The sequence below is a fragment of the Conger conger genome, chromosome 6 (genome assembly GCF_963514075.1).
Source record: "Conger conger chromosome 6, fConCon1.1, whole genome shotgun sequence".
NCBI lineage: Eukaryota > Metazoa > Chordata > Actinopteri > Anguilliformes > Congridae > Conger > Conger conger.
The window spans coordinates 54,211,626-54,235,275 of NC_083765.1; the positions used below are offsets into that span (position 1 = coordinate 54,211,626).

The following is a 23,650-nucleotide window of genomic DNA, read 5'->3' on the forward strand; positions in this document are numbered from 1 at the left end:
CTATCTCTAAGGCTGAGCCCGGCCACCCTACGGAGGAAGCTCATTTCGGCCGCTTGTATACGCGATCTCGTTCTTTCGGTCACTACCCAAAGCTCGTGACCATAGGTGAGGGTTGGGACGTAGATCGACCAGTAAATCGAGAGCTTCGCCTTCCGGCTCAGCTCCCTCTTCACCGCAACGGTCCGGTGCAACGCCCGCATTACTGCTGACGCTGCACCGATCCGCCTGTTGATCTCACGCTCCCTTCTACCCTCACTAGTGAACAAGACCCCGAGATACTTGAACTCCTTCACTTGGGGCAAAAACTCGTTCCCAACCCGGAGGGAGCAATCCACCGTTTTCCGGCAGAGAACCATGGCCTCGGACTTGGAGGTGCTGACTCTCATCCCGGCCACTTCACACTCGGCTGCAAACCGCTCCAGTGCGTGCTGAAGGTCACGGTCCGATGAAGCCAGCAGAACTACATCATCTGCAAAAAGCAGAGGTGCGATTCTGAGGTCACCAAACCGGACACTCTCCTCACCTCGGCTGCGCCTTGAGATCCTGTCCATGAATACCACAAACAGGACCGTTGACAAGGGGCAACCTTGGTGGAGTCCAACACCCACAGGAAACGTGCTTGACTTTGTGCCGAGAATGCGGACACAGCTCTCACTTTGGTTATACAGGGACCTGATGGCTCGTAACAACGGCCCCGGTACCCCATACTCCCGCAGTACACCCCACAGGGTTCCCCGGGGGACACGGCCGAAAGCCTTCTCCAAGTCCACAAAGCACATGTAGACTGGATGGGCAAACTCCCATGACCCCGCCAGCAACCCTGCCAAGGTAAAGAGCTGGTCCACTGTTCCACGGCCAGTTATCGACAATCCATGACCAGCACAGAAGTCCAATAACAAAACACCGCTTGGGTTCGGCAGGCCGTTCCTCCCAATCACCCCCCTCCAGCTTTCTCCGTCATTGCCCACGTGAGTGTTGAAGTCGCCCAGCAGAACTATGGAGTCTCCGGGTGGCACCCTTTCCAGGATGCCGCCCAGTGACTCCAAGAAGGCCGGATACTCTGAACTGCCGTTTGGTGCAGATGACAGTCAGAGCTTTCCCCCCAGCGACACGTAGTCGCAGAGAGGCGACCCTCTCATTCCCCAGGTGGAACTCCAACACAATGGCGCTCAGCCGGTGGCTTGTGAGTATCCCCACACCCGCCCGGCGCCTCTCACCTTGAGCAACTCCAGAAAAGAACAGAGTTCAGCCCCTCTCCAGGAGTTTGGTTCCAGAACCAGTACTGTGCGTGGAGGTGAGCCCAACTATATCTACTTGGTACTGCTCCGCCTCCTGCACTAGCTCCGGTTCCTTCCCCACCAGAGAGGTGACGTTCCACGTCCCCAGAACCAGTCTGCGACGCCGAGGATCAGCACGCCCGGATCCCCGCCTTTGCCTTCTGCCCGTTGGGCAAAGCACCCGACTCCGATGCCGACCCCTGCAGGTGGTGAGCCCACAGGGCGGCGACCCCACGTGTCCAGTTCGGGCTGTGCCCGGCCGGGCCCCATGGGATAAGGCCCAGCCACCAGACGCTCGCCGACGAGCTCCCCTCCCGGGTCTGGCTCCAGCAGGGGGCCCCGGTTTCCCTTTTCCGGGCGAGGTAACTGGGTCGTTGTGTGGCCGTATCATGGGAGTCTTTGAATCGCTCTTAGTCCGGCCCCTCCCCTGGGACCAATTTGCCTTGGGAGACCCTACTGGTGGCTAACAGTGCCCCCGACAACCTAGCTCCCAGGATCACCGGGACACACAAACCCCTCCACCACGTTAAGGTGGCGATTCCTCGGAGGGGAACAATCCAATTCCTCTTATTAAACATTCCTCTATTGTCTCAATCACGTAAAAGCAAATCTAAAAACTTTGTGGTGAAAACAGTGACCAGATTCCAGCCACGCTGGGGAACCAAGTAGTGCTAGGATGGAGTTACTGTAATGAGGGAACATCATGCTCACAGACATTTTGAAACAAGATGTGATCCTCTCATGTCAGTAAAGAAAGAGAAGGGAGCAAAATCTTGGCTTCTCCATTCCAACCAAGCCCACGAGAGAATGCTACAAGGCTGGCATCATGACACAGAGAGCCTTGCGAAAGCTGTTGTAATAACAAACAAGAATTTAATGACATTAGTTTTGCAAGAAACCCAGTAGCCCGGGCGATCGAAGATTCGTCAAGTAACCTCAAGGAGCAAGTATCAGGAGAAGCGGCAACATTTTGTTTCTATTCCATCGCTTGTGCCACAGACTCGGATCAGTTGGTCATTATTTCTTTTCGAGGGGCTGTTCTCCGTAGGAGACACGGCACCGGTTGTGGTGACCTTTTCTGTCGACAGGACCCGACTTGCTTAAATTCCCATCTGCCCACGACCCTGTCTGGTCTGTGAACAGTGGTTACGTCAATCTCATCAGCATTCCTGATGTCTCCTGGTCCACTGCGTCACATCCGCCTACAGTAGCTGTCCCGGACAACACTGGCTCTTGTTGCCTCTTGCCTTCTCAGAATTGACTTATTAAACTGAGGTAAACCGCTCTGTGCTGACGCATTCCTGCTCAGTCCAGCCCTGGGGAGAAGTTGAGCAGACACTCTGGGTCAAAAAAAAAAGACATCTGCTGATTTAGTCATTTACTCAACATGCCTGAACTCTGTGTCCTCAGATAGTCTCTCGATTTGTTCCCCCGTCAGTTTCCCACCATAACCAGCCAACCAGAAATAGTTAATATTGTAGTCATCTGCTGTACTATTGATGGATTTGTTTTCTTAACTTCACCTGCCTCACTGCCATTAGTGTCAGCTCAGGAGCTGTGCTGTCATTCAGTTTTGTCAAAGAGCAGCTTTATTTTGAGTGCATTTTCATCCATATTAGGTCATCTGTGTAGGAGCTGCACCAGCCTTTTTTTACATCGTTCTCTAAATGAAAACACAGGAGGTGGTTTTCAGAACAGGAAGTGTGAAACCCACAAGTTGATGTGATGCATTTATATAGCACCTTTATCCAAAGCGCTGTGCAATTGATGCCGATTGGCTGCCATGCAAGGCACCAACCAGCTCGTCAGAAGAGACATTTCCTTTTTATTTTAAATTTATTTAAATGCAATGTGACAATACTCTCCAGCTGCTTCCGCTGGCAGTCATACAGGAGCTCAGAAAAGTCACGATCTCCATCCATAAAACGGCAGAAGAACGCAGAGTTTACATGCGCGCGAGCGAACATTTTGGTAGATTACGCAGAAGAGCTGATTGAGACCCCAGATAACAGACCGACCGCTGCGCTGTGGTCGGGTAACCTCCACTCGTCACCAATTCTGCAGTCAAGGATGCTACATCAGTTCCCATCACAGTAAAATTTGTCAAATCGAATTGGTATATTAATAATATTATAATATCTGTATTGTATTTATATAGCGGTTTCGAGCCTAGCTAGTCACCTAATTTGAGAAGGCACTGTAGTGCAGTTTATCAGAATGCACTTATGCAGTATTATTTACTTATGTATTTTTATTATTATTACAAGTCGACGAGGCTGTGGCCGGCGACCTCCATATACTTTCTCCATCTGTCCCCCACAGAAAAAAGCTTGGAGTCAAGAAGAACCTAGGGCACACAGAGCAACTCGATTAAAAAAATACGAATAAAAAATAGAAGCAGAAGTAGTGTTGCTCATGAAACACTAGAAATAGAGTGTGTGTGTGTTACATGAGGAAGAGAGAAGAGAGGAAGGGAGAGGGGGGCTGAGAGCCTCACAGATAAGATGGTGGAGAGAGATCTGTTCCTTTTTTAGCCTCAAGCCTTTAGTGGCTTTAAAGAGGCCGGCTTATTTTGTTTTATTAAACGCTTGGTCGCTTGCAGTGGCAAACATTTCAGCAGAATCACAATCAATTCCCAACCCGCCCTGCAATTGGTTCCACCGAGATCATTCCTGTTTAGCGTGTATGAGCCGGCTAAACAAGCAGAGCAGGCCACAGTCACTGAAGCACAGTCGCTGAAGCACACAGAGCCGGCTTCACCCACTCAGAATGGCCTGTTCTCCTCCAGGGCAGAGACATTAAAAAAAAGTATTTTCCCTCAGAAAAACCCAAAAAACTTTATCAACATGTTTTGTAGACCATGTGCAAATGTGTAATTGGCTGAATATCCCAAAACATCACAAGACTGGAGTCATGACATGAGCGTCATCCAGCGCGGGCTGTAGTCTGGCAATTCTCCGCGTGCCGTATAGAAAAGTGAAACAAAGAAGTCCTGTTATTTACAATAACGGGACTTTACTTTTGCAATGTGACTTTAAATATTAGGCACATATTAGCAGCAGCTGTCAGACTAATTATACGTATATTATATATTTTTTTTTACATTTATTAGATTTAATTTGATTGTTATCAGAGCCTAATCAAGTAAAGCGTATGTATTTGTGTAGTTTTTGGATAAAAATACACCTTTTTGTATTATGATATTATACTGAGTCACGCGTCAGCTATATTCGGAAGTTCAGCTGCAAAGTGAGCTCACAAAATGGAGGCTGCACTTACAATCGTCATTGACTTTCAAGGCAATGAAATGCGTTCTCTGTGTTTGACCCACCCTAGTAACCCAATTGAAAAATGAAATATGTTTCTGTTAAAGTGTGCGTGTTTTAACTGTCCTCCTATACTTTGTTTCCATGAACGTTTCAGAAGATAAACAGGATCTGTCCCTCACCATCTCCACTAACGGAGCCACCAGCGTCAGCGTGTCGGTGGAGGTCAACGGCATTCTCTACTCAGGTGGGTGTCCGCAAGCACACTGCTGTACCGATTCAAGACTCCCGTACACCGTGAACACTCCTGTCTCTTTTCAATCTTTTACAAACCCTGCCTGCTTTGTCCTCCCCGTTTCTCAAAATTATGTCAAATAAATGGGATGGAAATCTCAAAATGCTTAATAACAGGATTCTCCCCAGACCTGGGTCGTATTTATTTTGGATTCCTTACTTTTCTACATTATATTAGTTATGTTACATTACATTACATTACATTACGTTACATTACGTGGCATTTAGCAGACGCTCTTATCCAGAGCGACGTACAACAAAGTGCAAATCAATCACAAGAACAAGTGCAAAAGTAGACCTGAGAGGACAGTACAGTTCCGAGTCCTAGTGTAAACATACAGAAATTCAGAACCCTTGAAGAGTACAATCAACAATTATGTATCTGGACATTCCCCCGTGGAGCACTGTGGTGTTAAGTGCCTTGCTCAAGGGCCCAACAGCTGCACAAAGTCTACACTGGTGCTTAAACCACCAACCATCCGGGTCACAGTCACAGCCACTAGGCTGGTGAATTGGAACCTATGAAATACTCTCAGTACAAATCCTGCCTTCTTTGTTGGCTCAGTTGCAACAGACAAGGTTAATCGAGCACAGGACAGTATTTGAATCCAAAACAATTCTGGCCCAGGTCTGACTCTCAAGTGTTACTGGGTCTCCCAGGCTTGTGTACAATCCTCCTTGTTCTTCCCTTTGACCTGGGTGCCTCTGCCCGCGTGCTTGCAGGAATGCTCTACGCTCAGAAGTCTGCTCCAGCACCGGCAGCAGCGGCCACCATTCCCGCATCCGCCACAGCGCCCCCCGCTGGCCCCAGCGGGGGGTTCGGGATTCTCTCCTCTGCCCACAGCCCGAGCCCCCCCCCCTCTTCCTCCAAGGGCCCCAGCTCTGCTGAGCCTTCCGCCAGCAGCTCGCCCTAGCCCTGGCCGCCACCGGCACCCGCTGCCCAGGCTTTTCCACAACCTCCAGGCTCCAGCAGGGTCACGTCAGTACCTCAGTCGATCCGCTCCACAGGCGGAAACCAAGCAACAAGTACCTCAGCACTCCTGTTGACCGTGGCTGTTCACACGTGTAAAAGCATGGTCTGAAGCGAAACTACTCGTGTGTACACTCTCACACAGAAAACTCACACATACACAAACACATATGCACGCACCCACATCTGCACACACACACACACACACACACACACACACACACACACACACACACACACACAAAGGAAATCGCATGACACAGAAAATGTACAACCAAAACCCTCGGACAGGTGTTCACAACTGAACTTGAACATTTTTCTTTCTAATTTTTACATGTTTTGTTGCCATGTGTTGTCTTTTGAATTGCATTTAGTATAATTCTCCCTTCTCTTTTTACATACCTCAAATCAAGTAATCTGCAGTGGTGTAATCATGCAACTATCTTTACCTCAAGAGCTGTAGTGTACTTTAGATGAATGAACTTTATTTTTTATATTGTGTTCAAATCTGAGGAATCTTTGATTTGTGCTATGTTCTCCTAACGGGGAGCTTTCACTGAATGTTTCGCCATGATGGTGGACAAGCCATCATAATTCAATCAGATAGCGTGCTGTGAAAGCTCACCTTCTCCGTCTAATGTTTTGAACAACCATTTCATACCAGACGTCATTCAGCTCCTCTTCCACATGTGTGAGGAGGGGGCTGTGGAGTCTTCATAAGTCGGTCTGCTGAATTTCTCGACTTCTGATGCGAGAGAATGATTAGACGTGAGTTCTATGCAAAAGCAAGCGTTCTTCTGGTTTGAACTGTATCAGTTAATTTGGAGGAGAAAACCAGACTTGGGCTCGCGCAAGCTTGTGGTTCAGAATGCTGTCGCCTCCTCAGCTACAGCGAAGACGTCTAACCTCAAGCCTGCGCCACTCCCCTAGCAACTGTCACTTAATATGAAGTGGTGGCGGAAACTGCAGGGGGGCACCCGTCGTTCAGCCTCCCAGTGCATTGTGGATGTTAGTGCTTTCCCCTAAGGAAAGGAGTCCTGACAACAACAACTAAAAAACAAACGAAGCCACGGAAGGATATTTTTCTTGCTGACGCAGCAGGACCAGATGTTTTGTAAAAACACAGTTTATATTTCATACCTCACAATTGCCTTTCCATATTGGAGAGCATCTTTCTCAGGAATCGGAGAGGTGTCCCCTCCCTCATTGGAGTAGACTCCCTTCATTAAAAACAGGACTTTGTACCAAAATAAAAATGCACAACTCTGTGAGCCTGTTCAAAGACATACCTCAAGACTCGTACGGAGAATGACGTACACAGCATACCTCACGCGGTCAAGCGGACCGACTCGCCTGCCTCGTTTGAAACCCGGCAATATCGACGGTCCACGGAGTGTCAGCAAATCAGGAACGCCGCACTCCGGACAGGAATCCGACTTTAAAACAACTATGCTTTGTCTTCAAGAAATGCTGAGCCCTACTAGAAAGGCTCTTGCTTTCTCCGCCCCTTCGCTCCCAGCAGGTGTTGGTTATTGTTTTTATTAGAATGCCCTGCCTCGTAGAATCAGTGCCAGTGTTTCACGTCCCGCCCACCCTGGTGAATGTTAGTCTCAGATTATTGCACAGCTGAATACCAAAGACTGCCCCGGTGTCTCTCAGTTTCTAACGCACGCCTGCGTTGCCGTGTCGTCATTCGTTGAGGCCGGACCCGGAAGCAGCAGGGACGTCACCCGATTGGACAATAACAGCCAAACCTGCTGCCTTTGCACGACAACTCTCATCCGGTTCTGTGTATTAGCTCTGCATGCTGTGTGTGCCGTTTGATTCTGATTGGGTCTAACTGGTCGTGTTGATGTTGCGTTGATGGAACCAGAAGTGGTTTGGCGTTTTTTCACGGTGTCCAGCCTCTCGCTTCTGAGGCCGCGTCCTCTGGACGCACGTTCTCTGCACGTTCTCTGCACGTTCTCGGCACGTTCTCGGGCACGTTCTCGGGCACGTTCTCGGCACGTTCTCGGCACGTTCTCGGCACGTTCTCGGGCACGTTCTCGGCACGTTCTCGGGCACGTTCTCGGGCACGTTCTCGGGCACGTTCTCGGCATGGTTTAGCCGCGTAAAACCCAGTCTCAGTCTCGGTGTGCTTTAAACAAAAGCTTGGAACTATGCTCCAACATGACCTCTCTTGACGTGAGTTGCACAACAACCTTAGCTATAGCCTCTGGCAGATTGGTTTGGCCAACTTATTTCCATCATGACTATTTTTTTGGATTCCTCCCACTGTTCACCCACACGCATGCTTATTCATACACTTCTGTTCTGGCACAGGGAACTTTTAAAGGAAGATCATTTTCTTTATGGTTACATGCCTGTTTCTCTTTGCTTTCCCATCATGGATTTCCCAGAGCCTGACCACTTTAGCTTAAATTTGCCTGTTTTTTGCCTGTGTTTAACGGGCCAGTTGACTTGTGATAATACACTATATGACAATCCGTCACTAACCGGCTTTCTTCAAAGATGCCTTTGAAGATGGAAGGTGCCATATTTCTCGGATGTAGTCTTGTCGATACCTTAGTCATTTTAACCACTCCTGGTGTTTTCCCCACGCTCTTTGTAGAAGAAAACCAAATGATCACGCAAGATTGTAATTTACATCAGGTTTCAAAACTAATTTTGTTTCCCCTCTTGCACATGGATTTTCTGTGATACTGAAGTGATACTAAAGAAAGGAGTTCCCAAGGAAACCGGTACTTTTTATATCACAGTCACTGAAGCTAAGAAATTATTGCCTGGGCCCTTATTGCTCTGTGTGTGTGTGTGTGTGTGTGTGCGTGCGTGTGCGTGCGTGCATGCGTGTGGAGAAGCTTGCAGGTGTATAAACGTGGGTGTGTGAGAAAGTAAGAGACAATGAGGATCAGTGACAAGAAACCAAATCTGGTCATCTGAATCCAGGTACAACTCAGGGACAGATGTACAGATGATCAAACACAGATGTATTCATTTGCATTTTCAAGATTTGTGACTGAAGGCAGTTTGGCATTGTGTGTCTGTGGGATGTTTTATCTTCAGTGTCGGGGGGAGTTATGTTCCTGTAATCGTGTGTGTGTGTGTGTGTGTGTGTGTGTGGGTGCGGGGAAATTAAGTGGGGGCATGGCAAAGATTATTCATTGTTCATTGTTGCCTCATACAATGAAAGCATTTAATAAAACGCCATAACATGTGCTGCCTACAATGGCTGGAAACATTGTGCTGTACAGATATAAATAGAACATGAAAAGAAATAAAATGGGGGCTGGTGGTCCTTTGATAGCTTCCTCACACTGTGCATTCCGACTGACTCAATGTAAATTATATGGTATCAGTCACAGAAAGAAAAAGAAAAACCTTTGGAGTTGGTAATCCTTATAGGTAAAATTTTCAGAGAATGTTTAGGTTCCTTAAAATGCCAAGACCTTTGTGACTCTGCTTCATAAATGGACCACCGCAGGCCGAAAGGGCCAATCAGAAGCCTGACGCGCACTACCTCAAGTCTGCCGTGCCCGTTAGTGTCTCCTCAATAAAGGGCTGCCTTTGCGATCGATGAGCAGCCTGCCCCATCTCCAGTGCCGTATCAGCCCGAGCGGCTGATCGAATGTATGCCCCTCGTAAGAGATGATTGACAGATGAGCCATCACACCTCTCAGGGACTTCCCTGGCTCTCTGCGTGTTCCTCAGCACCCCAAATCCGCACCGCGCCAAACCGCAAGAGGAGACGGGCGCTTAGAGTGGCCTCACTTCTCCTGTGATAATTTTAAATAAAAGGTCATGGAAGCCGCTCTTGATAGTGCTGAGCCAGGGCTAAACTAAACATTGTTTCTCCCGGCCATGTAATTGTAAATTAAATAATTTTTAATCACGGCCATTCCTCCTCTGAAGATCTTATTTAATTGGGGGCAGAGAATGTTTCCGCTTGCTGCTTGAATCAGGGGCACATTTATTCATTCTCCAGATCCACTGTACCCATACCTCAGGGCGGAGGATTACAATCACTGTTCATATTGCTGGTGACAGGGGGTTTTAAAGAAACTACTTGTGTGTACAGCAGAGGTGGAAACGTAGTCCTCACCAGTACTTTGTTCCAATTCCCCGGATGTCTTTTTTTGTTCTTCAGCCAGGAGGTAGAACTAATTTCATGGGTGGAAGAAACGTGTGGCAGGACTTTTGCTTTCTGACCCCTGGACTGTCCGCCTCCAGTGTACAGTGAGACGCGAGCATGCCAAAATGGCAGCACACTCACATATGGGGAGATTCCTCCGATACGGCCTGCTGGATGCTAGGTTTAGGCGTTTTTGTGTATTTTGTTGCTTTGCTTTTTGTCTTCTGTATTTGGCGAGTTACCATTTCTCAGGAAACGGAGGTGTTAATACTCTGCAGAACATGGTCTCTGGCCGGCTTTGGATTTTGACGTTTTTAAAAATTTCAACTGAACCTGGTCTGTTTATTACAGGTGCATATGCAAGTGGTTATTGAATACCTCATTTATCAAGCTTTTTGTTTTCGGCTCAAAATTGTACAACGCTCCATTATAAAATCAATCTGTGGGGGTTTGTGCATATTTTTGTATTGTCATTAACAATAATAATAAAATATTAATATTACTGATTGTTTTGTCTTTTATAAAAGCTAAATGAAGACAAAGACTTGCTTGCTTGCTAATCTTATTTGTACTATGAAGTGTATATAAATGGAAGCGCATTAAAATGTGATTTTGATGGTAGCCTAATTTTCTGTTGACATCGGTTTGTCAGTGTGCTTTTTCTTTATGTGCCACTCATGTGGTGTGTCAGTTTTCCCTCAAATTTTGGGATTGGACGCTTGGTAATACAACCCAGTTTGCCTATTTTTCATTTCACCTCAAAAGATCAGGTCCTGCACTGTTGTCTTCTTTTGAAAATGAGGATGTACTATGTAGGTCATTGCATACTCCCTTGTCATGACTTACTGCCCAGTTGTACTTTTCTTGTATCCTCAACGGGTTTAGGGGAAGGGAACAAGTCAAACTCAAATGTGAACTCAACACATTTATACTGATCACACTCTTTCTCAGACTGCCTTTTGAAATATATGCTACTTTTATCAGAAGAAACACGCCCACTAACTTTCCTTGGTTGCCATATTTGAGTCACTTGTACTCGTCTCTTGTTTGAAGGTACAAACTGGGTGAAACGCATCCATCCACCGTGGCAGAATTTGTGTCAGGAGTTTAAAAAGGTTTATTTAATCACGCTTGCAAAAGAAACATCTGAAACACCCTTTAGTCAAACATTTCATTTGTTTATCGTTTTTTATGACTTCCAGGAGATATGCTCAGTGTATGAGAACACCATGATATGCAAACATCAGGCAATTTATAACATTTCACATTGCTAGGAATAAAGTGCTGCTTATTCAATTAATTAAATACATTACAAGAAAGGAAGAGCAGAGATAAGAGTATGCATACTTAGAAATAATTATGTTGACAATAAATACTTCTCTAAAATCTTGTGTTTGTACAAAAATATATATTCTTTGGAAATGTGCATACAGCATCCGGTTGGCATATACAGTATAAATTATTTTTAATCCAAGGCAAATGTAAATGCCAACTTATGCCTTTCATCTTCTAAAACTATAAATTAGATTGCATAGACAATTGGCCTCATACGAAAACATGATTTTCATGATTTACAGCCTGTAGCCTAGTGGCTAAGGTACATGACTGGGACCCAGTCGGTTGGTGGTTCAAGCCCCGTTGTAGCCACGATAAGATCTGCACAGCTGTTGGACCCTTGAGCAAGGCCCTTAGCCCCACATCGCTCCAGGCGTGATTGTTTCCTGCTTAGTCTAATCAACTCTAAGTCCCTGAGAATAAAAAAACGAATTCTTATTTTATATGGTAATATATAACAGTAAGTCTGTTCCAAATCTGTCCGTACGATGAGGCCCAATGTTTTAGAAGTGTGTGAGTCAATGAGCAAATGTACAACTCAAAATTTGGCTATGTGGTTTACATTCAAACTTTGACTCCTCCCTTTATAAAATTTTATAAACTATAAACGCTTAATTTTAATTAAGTCTCAACACAACAAGGCATTTAAATGTAGAAATGTTCTTAGATTATAGGATCCGCTAGTTTTAGTTTTCGCCTTAAAGGTTCTGAGAAACGACTATATCCCACACCAAATACGTCATTGTTTCACATTCAAATACTTTTCTTTGCTTTACTGAGCTTGTCTGGTGTATTGGAAGTGAAATGCTCTCAAAAAGTGCAAACCATGCCTTCTGGTCCTCTTGGTTGGCTCAATTGCCCCAGGCAAGATCATTTGAGCACAGAAAAGTTTTAGAATCTGAAACGATAACGTATTTACCCAGGTTTGCTATCATTACATTACATTACATTACATTATAGTCATTTAGCAGACGCTCCTGTGCCACATAAAATTAAGTCTAAATCAAACACAGGGACAAGTGCGATGAGGACCCTAGAGGACAGCTCAACCAGCAAAAGCCGTGGCTCCAAGTGCTGGACTGGCGAGCCTTACTGATTACACTGCCAGCTGTAGGTGTGCGGGTTATTCCCTGAGGTCAGGCTGGGGTGTGTGGTCTGAGACCTGGGACGAGCTGCAGTGGGTAAAGCGGAGAAAAACGCATGCGTCTAGAGGATCAGTGCCAGGGACAGCAGGAGGCAGGCCAAGGCAGGGAGAGACGGGGTCAAGCCTGGGACCCTGCTTTCCTTCGACAGCTGATAACGGGCGAGCGTCCTGACGTAGCCCCCCTCCGTGGACTTGCACTCGTAGCTGCCCTCCTGGTCTGGCTTTCCGGAGACGACGGGCAGCAGACAGGACCCCTCTGAAAGCAGACACTCCCTGTGTATTCCATCGTGGAGCCAGAAGTAATAGGCGTGGCTAGAGGACATGGGGCATTTCAGGATATAGTAGGACGGCAGTGGGACGTCGTCACTTCGTACGGGCATTGCAGAGGCACCTGAAGAAACTGGGACAACCAGAGAAAGACCAAATTTGCTGCAAGAAAAGGACCAAAACTGACTGGTGAGACTCGCTGCCAAGATTTTTCATCATGAGAAATGCTGCTGTTGAGGTTTGGTCCAATCCCTTGCGCAAGCAACCCATGTGCTAATCTCATGTTTTACAATTCTGCTCTGACCAAAATGTTAGAAATGTCACGATGTGGCAATAGAGTTTTGCAAGTTCATGATATTCAGGAAGCTCTATTCCTCAAGGGGGCTGTATCCTCTATAAGCACCTAGCCATTTTTACTGTATATATCATACATTTATCAACTGATTTGTCACAGTATGACTAAAAAACCTTTGAATGTCATTTGTTAACTCCAAAACTCCAAAATTTACTTTTGGTCCCTTTGGATGAGAACAGTGCAATTGTTTTATTTTGCTGTACTGACTTTCGTTTTTAAAGTCAGTACCCACGTACTTTTTAAAATATTTCCAAAATATTTTACAGGCAACAGCCCCACTGACCCTGGGCTGGAGTTCTGTTTGCGCTAAATGATTATGCATGACTCATGGGGTAATTTCACCGGCAATCTGAAGTAATATATTGTGCCTTGTCTTACATTTAAATGTATAACAAAAATATTTAAACAGAAGTTTACAGTCTGAATGAGGATGCAAGGCAACCTATTCAATTAAAAAAAATGATTTGTGAAGTAAACATGTAATACCAAGCGTCACAGACACTAGCTTACCTTGCAGGGGGTAAGATTCGGCCATTTCACCACCCTCCCGCCTGCACAGAAAATGATTTCCATGCTCCACATCCTGAATTTGAATTCTGTTTGGTAGAAAAACACAAGTGCTTAGTTCGTGTTTCTAAACTCTAGTCTGGAGCTCTGTTTCCGTTTCATTGACCTCTTGTTAGCCCATGAGATTCATCGTCTTCTCCTGTACTTCATCACTCCAGTGACTGACTAAGGTGTCGGGTGAGGTCTGGTGAGGTGGGGTCTGATGAAGAGCATGGGGAAATCGATGTGGTGTTGGCTGTACTTAATTCATCAAAGAAGCACTGTGTGGGCGTGCATAGGTGCTTTTCAATTCAGTTTTTATATTTTAGAAACATTTTCCGTTTTAATTGACCTTAAACAGGTATGCAGCACTTAAATAGCTATCTATCCCTAAGAATGGACGCAGATTTTTTTTTTTGTTGTTTTGCCAAAATGTTCTTATATTTCAGTGTATGTATTCAGTAAACAATAAACATTACACCATCCACCAGCATCAGCCTGCACCGTTGACACAAGCTGAGATGGATCCATGGGGTCTACACCAACTTCTGATCCTACCACCTGTAGCATCTTTAAAAGCTGAAGACTATAGGTATGAGTGTTGAACCCTGTCCACTGGGTGCCGTATTTGGTATGTCACCAAGGAGTGTTCCTGTCCTCTCATCATCCTTAACATCCGTTAACCTACTCAAAAGTTCTAATTCTCCCAATTATCTGGAAGAAATCTTATTCTCTATTCAGGGCCATACTAATACATTTTAGAACATTTGGCAACCTTTCATTACACATTTCTTTCCTGTGAACCCCAGCAGAGCTCCTGGCTCCCCTGATTCCAGTGCCTCCAGCCTGCGTGGTGGTTTTCGTTGATATTAGCTCCTTTGCCCCATGTCAGAGATGCGGTATGTGGTAGGGGTGGGAGATTAGGACGTGGAATGGGTGTGTAGGAGGGGAGGTTGGTGGGTGGTTACTTGGGGTGAGTGGGTGGTGGTACAGGTTTTGAATATAGCTTTTTCTTGATGTGTATTTCTGGAGGTGGGGGAGAACATTGTTGCAATGGAAAAAAACTGTTTGTACACCTGCAGGAAGAAGAAGTGGTTGGGGGGGGGGGGGGGGCAGAAAAGGAAGTACCTTGTTTTGTCAGTTCCAGTTCCAGTGCAGTGAGTGCCGTCCCAGCTGCAGTAGGGGTCTCTGGCCAGGACGCAGTCCTCACACTGAGGCCCGTACCTCTGGCAGCCTTGCAGATCCACCTCCACCACCTCCCTGCTGGAGCTCACATACAGCTTCCTCTGCAGGGCAACGGGGACAGAGATGGTGATGAACACAGTGATGATGACGAGGATGAGGAGCTGGTTTTCATTCCAGCTTATGTCTTCGTCAGTTCATGTTGATGGCAGCATTGGCTCAGGCGGTAAGAGCAGTCGTCTGGCAGTCGGAGTGTGTCGAAGTGTCCCTGAGCAAGACACCTAGCCCCCAAATGCTCCTGACGAGCTGGTCGGTGCCTTGCATGGCAGCCAATCGCCGTTGATGCGTTAAGTGTGTGTGTGTGAATGGGTGAATGAGAAGTATGAATTGTACAGCGTTTGTACAGCGCATAAAGGCACTATATAAATGCAGACCATTTACCATTTTATTAAGAACAAATGTTACATTGCATTACATTTATTTAGCAGCCACTGTTATCCAAAGTGACATACAATAAGTGCATACTGAAAGTCATTAGAACAACTACAGAACAGGTTGTTAATGTTTAAGTTCTTCCATAACCTCGTCCTTATGCTCATAACGGTGCAAGTTTGCCTCATTGCCATTTGCTTTGTTCGCAAGCCAAAAATGGGCTAATGTCAGGGAATAGGTGACCACAGTTTCAGCTTTTATGAGTTCAATGATTTCACTTCCACACAGCATATGAAACAAAAGCTTCTAACATTCACTGTAAATGGACTGCATTTATAAAAGCCTTTTATCCAAAGTGCTTTACAGTTGATGCGAGCCATTCTCACAAAACAACAGCAACTGGCTGCCACGCACGGTACCAACCAGCTTGCCGGGATGCAATTGGGGGTTAGACGTCTTGCTCAGACATTTCGACACACTCGGGACGGGATACAACCGCCAAACCCGCTGACAGACGACTCCAGAGCTAATGTCAGACTCGGGGACGTACCGAGGAGAGCGGCAACAGAAGCTTCTGGATGCTGCTTCTGTTGCTGAAGAGCTGCAGCTCAGCAATGATGAAGGACCCTCCAGCGTGCTCCAAGACCTTGTGTACACTGCCACTGTCTGTCTCAAGAAGCACGCACACACACACATATGCACACACACACACGCAACACTTATTTTTGACATATTGCTTAAGTGACCATATGTGACCATACTACCAGCTTAGAGGTGCAAACAGGCTAACTCTGCAGTCATGCAACTGACTCAGAAGGAAACATGTTCTTCCTCATTCACTGTAATTCTCATTTCATTGCCTTCACTGCTATGTACTTCCTAGCAAACAGCCTTCAGCCCGAAGTGGTATTGCTGATTAATACCATGAATTGTCTTCTGTTTGTTACTGGAAAAGCACTCAACTGAATATGCAATGACTAATTTTCTCTTTATTCAACATTAATCAACCCCAGTCATCTTGTAAGTCTTGTAATTCGCTTTGGATTGTGTCTGCCAAATGACAAAAATGTAAAAATGTAAATCTAAGTGCTATCTGGTGAGGGTGACAAATAATTTCACACCTTCCACACTTGAGTCTGAATCACAGACTTACAGAGCTGTTGTAGGCACTATTTTAAATGGCTGATTTTCCCTCAACTTTGGTGAAAATGGAGGCTTTGTCAAGAATACATTGCCTCATCATTTTCCGGAACATTACGGAATCAATGGCTGCAACAGACAATGCCACTAACCCAGAGACAGAAAGAGCACAGTGTAATTTCTCTTTCTCTGGCCATGGCCAGCGCCTTCCACTCTGTCCACTCGGATATGTCGATAGTGGTTGTCGCTGACCATGAGCGGGCCGCTACCCTGCACAGGCCAAACCCAGTCCTTCATGTCCGGGTTTTCCTTAATGTGCTTCAGGACATTGGTTGGCAATGTCGTACTGTCCCTGACGCACTGCTGAAGACACACAAAGAGGGCAACGTGAGGGTTCAGTCAGGACACACGCATTCTCAGGTACATTAAGTTAGAGTGTTACATTTATCAAGTGTTACATTTCTGGAGACTCTCCCCTACATGGATTTCCCTGCATCCGATGGAGATATTGAACACACTGACCCGGAATTTTTTTTTTACTTGCCATTTTAAGCTCTGCTTTGAAAACAGAATACGATTTGTGCTGTAGGCACTCCCATGCGCTGATTGATTAAATAGCTGTAGCCTTAGTAAATAAAGTGTTCATTTCACCCAGATTGTACACACCAACATACCCTCATCAGGCTGAATTTTGTGCTGTGAGTTTTATGTACGTAAAAACCTGGCCCAAAGACTCGAAAGCAGGTCCATACCTCCCCAGGCCTTGGTTCTGGGACAGTTCCAGTGAACCCTTTGAAGTCAGAGGTCTTGAAGACATGATCGATGTCAGCCATTGTGTATACACACACAGCTGTCTTGCCCCTGCAGACACGCACACATATACACTTTTATGCGTCAAATTCATTGTTGTGGTGGCTGACAACTGGTATGCCTTGTCAGAAAGTATTTGCAGTTGAAGGACAGGTGTGGTGACATCATACCAGCGGTTCTTGAACAGTCCGTACACCCGGCTCTCCTTCCAGTTGGCTCCCCGCAGGACGGTCACATCCAGCAGCTGGTTGAAGAACAGCTTCCCATCACGGATTCCGCAGGACAGCCGGGCACTCAAGCGGGAGGTCCAGGCCTGCTGCAGAAACGCCTTTGATCCACCCAGGTCCGCCTGGCGACGGGAGAAACACTGTTCAGTCATCAAAGTCTCAGGACAAAGACTAACAAAATGAACTCAAAACTGACCCACCCCTCTTTAAAATACAGCCTGACGCATGTTCAAGTGGTAAAACAGCTGCTCACTGTGTACACTGAAAGTAATTTAGTGCTTGCAACAGGTGTCATGTTGCTGAGTAGCAGGAGTGTCAACAGGAAGTGCATCGTATAATATCACCCATTGATAATATGACCCAATTATGGGTACACAGCCCAGCACTGTTACCCTGTACTTTGGGAACAGCTGGTCTGAGGAGATCTCCAGGCAGTAACAGGGTTCATCTGACTCCATATAGCAGCTGAGTTAGGTCCCCTCCAGCAGAAGACGAGACTGACAATGGCATCAGACTGGTAGAGGAAAGGCAAGGCTTGTCCTAAGCATCTGCTGCTACTGTGTTTGTCCTATCAAACGTGAACTTTGCTTGTTTGTTTGATTTTGTGAATATGTCAAAACCGATGCAAGTACACTGCCTATACTACAACCAATATAACTACAGAATAAGTAAGAAGAACAATGTTTGTTTTCACTGGTGTGAATGTCTCAAGACACTCCTCAACCCATCCCATGACTCACTAGTGGGTTCAGACCCATGGTTGGGGAAGGTGTGGTTGGGGAGGTGAGGGGGGGTTTACCTTGCAGACCTGGGTGACCCACGATGTCCAGGGGCTAGCGTCCATGTCCTCATTTGAACTCTTCTGCAGCAGGAATGTGTAGACTCTGTCCTGCAGTGGGTCCTCTCTCGGTCCACTGAATGCCATGCTCACGTACCTCTGTTCTGAGTGACATGAACCAGGAACCTCCAATCACCCAACAGTAGTCTCAGACACTCTACCAATAAGTTGAAAACTTAACAATAATAAAAAGCCGTATATGATCTCAAAGCATGTTCAGCACTAGCATACTGCCATCAAACATCTATTTAGATGTTGTTTTTGCTCCAGTGTGGAGCACATAGTTAAAGGTACAATAGGTAATTTCGGACTCCAAACGGACAAGACAGGAATTGCAACAACAAACACCCTCAAACCACAACACAGATCCTTCCCAGTCAAAAAATATGAATAAAGAGATAACAGGAACGTGTAGCTGTCCAAATTGCACTCCAGACAAGCGATCACTGAAACTCTTTATACTATTGCTTATTATCCAAGCGAATACTACATATCTACATAAAACGACACCAGTTCATTATCGGTGGCAACAAGCATATTACCTATGAGTCAGTTTGCTGAATTTACAAATATCCAACTGAGGGACAACACTTCTGCAACTATGCTCGCAACGCTCTCTACTATGTTCGTAAATTCGTTGAGGTAACTATGTCTAATTTGCTTGTTGCTACTGTTACGACCCAGGTTCGCGATCCGCTCTGGGTTTTTCTCTCTGCTCGTGTTCCCTGACTGCAGGAACGGAAAGGTGGGCGGAGCTAAGGAGAACTAAGCCAGCGCTGATTGTTGGATTGGACGCACCTGGAAGCCGGGGGTTTAAAAGCACAGCTTCACCATTCTGCTCACGTTAGCTCACGGCTGCACAGCGAATGCTCCTTCCTCGCGCTGGCATTGTGTTTTGTATTTGGTTGTTGGCTTGGAAACTTGTTAAAAAGGCCTGTATTTGGTTGTGGGTTTTGACACCTGTTTAAAAGGCTTGCATAAGTCTTCATAAAAAAAGGTAAATTAATAAATATCTGTAAATTCCTTCACCTTGTTGTTGGTGTCCATTTGATGTTACGGCCAAATCGAGCCTTAGGTCGTAACACAAGCGATAGCGAACTGTATTGTTTTATAACTAGATATGTAGTCTTCGCTTGGATAATAAGCAACAGTATACAGAGTTTCAGTGATCGCTTTTCAGGAGTGCAATTTGGGCAGCTACATGCGAACAATCCCAATAAGCCTCCATGCCATTCGCTTATCACACAAAATTGTTCAATGTGGTTTTGTATTGTCCACCAGGGCCTCCAGTAATGTTCTTTGGTGAGCGTAATAACCTGTTCACTTCCTTCACTAAAAATGACACCACTATGATCTGGCGGGATACCAGTATGCACCTTGAAATGGTCCAGTCCACTGCCCTTGGCCATTATGTTGCTGCATTGCATAGCTTGCCCTATACTTTTGCTCCTGAAAATGGCACAAATTGTCTGTGTTTCTTTAGTGAGTCAAGTTTTTTTGTTTTTTTTAGACACATGTACAATTTTGGAAAAGCCATGGCAATTGAATTCATCCATGTAATTAAGGTAGATGAGAAGAAACAATGGGGTAAGTCATGTAGCCTAAATCATTTTTGGCATGTAGTCTGCAGCCTAACTCACTGTGTTCCGAAAAACAGAACACAGGGAAGCGGCTGCTTACAAAATAAACTGGCAAGTAGATGGCATTTAGGCCTAATTATTTTTTGAGAACCAAAATATAGAGTTGAATGCAGGTCACCTTTTGTGGCTCCACTTTTAGAAAGACCGCGACTGGTGGTTGATACATGTCCCCTATTTCACATCCGACCAAAAAATTACAAAACTAAAAAAATAACCGACATAACTTGGTACTGAGTGTTAAAAATGAAAATTCTGAACCCCCTTCCTCCAACTTCATCGTCTCTCTCTGTGAAGGACTTTGCCTTCTGCTCTGAAAAGAAAGTCTGTGTGTCAGGGTTTCTCAGCTCATTTCTCAGGCAGTACCTTTTTTTTCTGGCTCACGTGTGCAGATTGCTGCCTTGGTTAATTGGAATCCCGATGCAGTCTAATTACCAAACAATTATTGATCTGTTATTGGTAGGCAGGTTCTAGTCTATTTAAGACTCGTTGTCCGTCCATTCTGCGCTTGAGTGTTACATTGTGTTTCAGACAGTGAGCCAGTTAGAGACTGGATTTCTTTATATTTTAAAGGCGTGTTGCCCTGCATTCGGGTAGCCGTATCAGTTTTCTCAAATACTCTTTCTCACACCCTCCAGTTTGCGAGGAGCTAGATTGAGATAATTACTTGGGGTTATCAATTGGAAGAACCCTGCTCCAGTGATTCTGTAGATACTCTTCTGTGTTCAGGAGTACCTCTTAAGTCTAAATAAGCTCTCTTCTACCAGGTTCTACTGTTTTAGTTGCCGTTTAGCCGGGGAGTTTTCTGTCCTGTTTTCTGTTTTCCCCTCCTCCTCTAGTGGTTCCCCTAGATAATATTAGGGAGATTATATTAGTGGTTATCAAATGTCCTGTGGGTAACTTTAAGATGCCCCTTTTCGGTTGCGTCTGGTCCTCCATCCCCAATCCCTGTGACATCCAGGAGCCCCTCAAGATGGCTAACTCCCCCTGCCACCTTGCCCCTTCTCTTCTCCAGTCTATCTACCACTCCTCACTTTCTTCTGTTCATTCCCCCTCTGGATAATCCTCCCTGTCTCCTGGCTGTCTCACCTCATACATCAAACAGGCTCCTGTCACCTCTTTTTTGTTATTTCAGCCACTTCAACAAAATCTTATTTTAATCCAGGAAAAGTTAACTAAGCATCATGCAGTAACAGCAAATGTATTTTACCCTTCTTGTCAATATCTGGCCAGATACTATTACGACGCCCAATTCTGCGGATTGCCAGGGAATTGCCTACATTCACCGCGGCGTACACATCACCCTCTGTCAGACAGGAAAGAGACACCGGTTACAACACAAGAAATGTCCACACACAGAGTCAAGATTATGTAGTCATTGAAATGAATTGTGAAGGAGAAAGTTGATTCCTGCTCCTTTAGTAATTGACTCACCGAGATACAGGGAGGGAGCTTGTTCAGTCACATTTAACGGGGCAATTCCACTAGCTTTCCAGTCCTCAGAGCATTTCAATTCCTTTGTCGACTGTGTCAAAAAAACAGCATCAGAACTATCAAGTAGACTTTCTTAGAGCAGAACAGCAAACACCAGAACAATTCAAACAGAGCCTTAGAATGAGAAATTAATAATACGGCGTAACATACCATGCAGCAACACTTTGGGTCTTGTCCATTGGACGCACACACAAGCAGCAATGTGGCATCGATGCTGTGCAGTGTGGTGACATCATATTCATAGTTGCACTAAAATCACATCAAACAGGCAATTCATGAATCATGCATCTCACAATGATACCCTTTACCCCATTTTCCAGAGTATTTATTTTAACACTTACAGCGGCTGCTGGCTTTGAATAACTTCTTTTCGACTTCCGACTTCCTTTCCTTTCCAACACGGGAAATTTCACCTGTAGTACAATTCAGCAAGAGCCAAATAGTCAGAAAAATTGTCTGTATAATTTCTGCATAATTTATTAAACTCTGGGTAAGAGCGTCTGCCAAATGCCATTAATGTAATGTTTAGTGCACACAATAATGTGCCGACCTCTGCATCGAATATGCGTAGATGCCTATTAGATTGAGGTTGAATCGAAGCAATATAATAAGCCCACCTCCTTTGTCTTGTTTCCGTCGAAATCAATGTACCAAATTCTGCCGTGTCCCCCGACAAAGATTCTGTTGTCATGAAAACCCTCAAGAAGCTCTATACGGCTGTTATTCACATGCAGACTGTACCTCTTGATGGGGACATCTGGGGACAAGAAATGTATGTTCAATTGGATACCCAACTATTTGACTATTCGTTTTCATTTGATATCCTTCAGAAACTAGGGTTGCGGTTTAAAAAAACATTTTTTTAAAGGGTGTGTTACCCGATAAGAGGAAAAAAGACCCTGCTGCAAGACACTGATATAGCTCAATATAACGGCCAAGTGTTGTCTACACATGAATTTAAGGCAAGTCTAGAACTATAATATTAGCTTACGGCTGTCAACCGATCGTGCCTTAGCATAATTAATTTCATGTTATTGTAAATGCCGCGATCATTCATAGCCTACATCATATTTTGTATAGTTTTACATTACAATATCAGCAAAATTTAGGCTACATAGCCTAAAAAGATGACAGCAGGTGAACACGAATGTATTCCGGCAGCTGTAAAATACCTGTGGTCAGAGACTCTACAACCGATCCAATGCAAATTCTAGACTAGAAATAAACAGAATTCCGCTACACCGATCATAACCATTCGTTTATCCACCGTTCGTAATTAATTGCCTCGGTATTTTACCTCTCTCAGCAAGCACCACCCTTGGGTTGTCGTTTGCGCTAGCCACGCTGAAAGGAAGAAAAATGTTTAAGAATAAAAGGCACTGCGAAACAGACATGCCGAATTGAAATATACCACTACGTTCAAACATGAATTCCATCTGAGTCAAGTGAGCCCCCCCCCCCCCCACCCCCCCCCCCCCTCTCACACACACACTGTGACATCATAAGACCTACGTAAAAAACTGAATTTAAAAATATGAACGGGTATATTCCTTACTCTTAGGTCTTATCCATTTTTTTTAACTAAATAATGACTCCAACGAACTCTCTGCCTTCTGGATTACTGCGATTGGGTTCGCTTGTTCTACGGACCTGATACAAATGTAAATTTATCAGGTCCAGTTTCCAGACGTTTTTCACATGTCTATCCAACTCTCCGATTTATAATCGGAGGAGACTTTTGTAAGGGTTATTTTCTTAATTGATTCTTAATTGACAATTTGCGTTAACATAAAGACAATCACATGATTACAAATAACCTTTTAGTGATAATCCTTATTACTATTAGACCACTTTCTGAATTTAGTGCTTACTAGGAGTCTTTCTCTGTCTCTCTCCAGCAGCCTTTGACAGTTTGACAGCTGTATTACATAAAGAATGGGCATCATCTCATTGCTCTCCCCTCCGGCAGCAACAGGTAGGTCCAGAAGATTGTAAAAAAAAAAAAAAGTATGATAATTGACATAAGCTTTATTTTACAACATGTAAAATAAAAATGAAATCAACCGCACTCTTACATTTTTCAAATAAAAATATTATTTCCCCAAAAAACAGGTTTCACAATTATTGGCACCTCTGGTTTAATACCCCTGGCAAAGGTGACAGCAATGTGACTTTTTGTATAATTTGTGATAATGTTAGAGAACTCATTTGGAGGGATGTGCATGCTAAAACATCATATATTTACTCACTCACTCACTCTGCAGGAAAGGGAACTTTTTTATATGTGTGACGTGATAAGAAAACGCT

At 45.0% G+C, this 23,650-nt stretch overlaps 2 protein-coding genes across 4 annotated transcripts in view; one reads left to right on the forward strand and one right to left on the reverse strand.

Annotated features, from left to right (window-relative positions):
* LOC133131247 (AT-rich interactive domain-containing protein 3B-like) overlaps nucleotides 1–10,438 on the forward strand; it is a 56,980-nt gene extending 46,542 nt beyond the window's left edge. The window contains exons 8-9 of the mRNA XM_061246508.1: nucleotides 4,701–4,790; nucleotides 5,561–10,438. Coding sequence (XP_061102492.1) covers nucleotides 4,701–4,790; nucleotides 5,561–5,751 — 281 coding nt within the window. The 3' untranslated portion in view covers nucleotides 5,752–10,438. The remainder of the gene's footprint in view (nucleotides 1–4,700; nucleotides 4,791–5,560) is intronic.
* Nucleotides 10,439–11,093: 655 nt separating this feature from the next.
* Nucleotides 11,094–22,788, reverse strand: LOC133131029 (semaphorin-4D-like). 3 transcript variants are annotated; one of them, XM_061246116.1, is made up of 14 exons: nucleotides 22,641–22,788; nucleotides 21,961–22,100; nucleotides 21,685–21,756; nucleotides 21,494–21,592; nucleotides 21,284–21,374; nucleotides 21,060–21,155; nucleotides 18,174–18,316; nucleotides 17,318–17,496; nucleotides 17,090–17,198; nucleotides 16,490–16,697; nucleotides 15,748–15,863; nucleotides 14,712–14,869; nucleotides 13,548–13,633; nucleotides 11,094–12,815 (listed from the first exon to the last, which is right to left on the reverse strand). In XM_061246116.1, exons 1-14 carry the CDS (start codon nucleotides 22,777–22,779, stop codon nucleotides 12,478–12,480), a joined length of 1,974 nt encoding a protein of 657 aa, XP_061102100.1. In that variant the 5' UTR covers nucleotides 22,780–22,788; the 3' UTR covers nucleotides 11,094–12,477. The 3 variants fall into 3 exon arrangements, with proteins under 3 accessions (XP_061102100.1, XP_061102099.1, XP_061102101.1); XM_061246115.1 differs by having other exon boundaries at nucleotides 16,490–16,700; XM_061246117.1 differs by lacking the exons at nucleotides 21,284–21,374; nucleotides 21,494–21,592; nucleotides 21,685–21,756; nucleotides 21,961–22,100; nucleotides 22,641–22,788 and having other exon boundaries at nucleotides 16,490–16,700; nucleotides 18,174–18,311.
* Nucleotides 22,789–23,650: the final 862 nt, after the last annotated feature.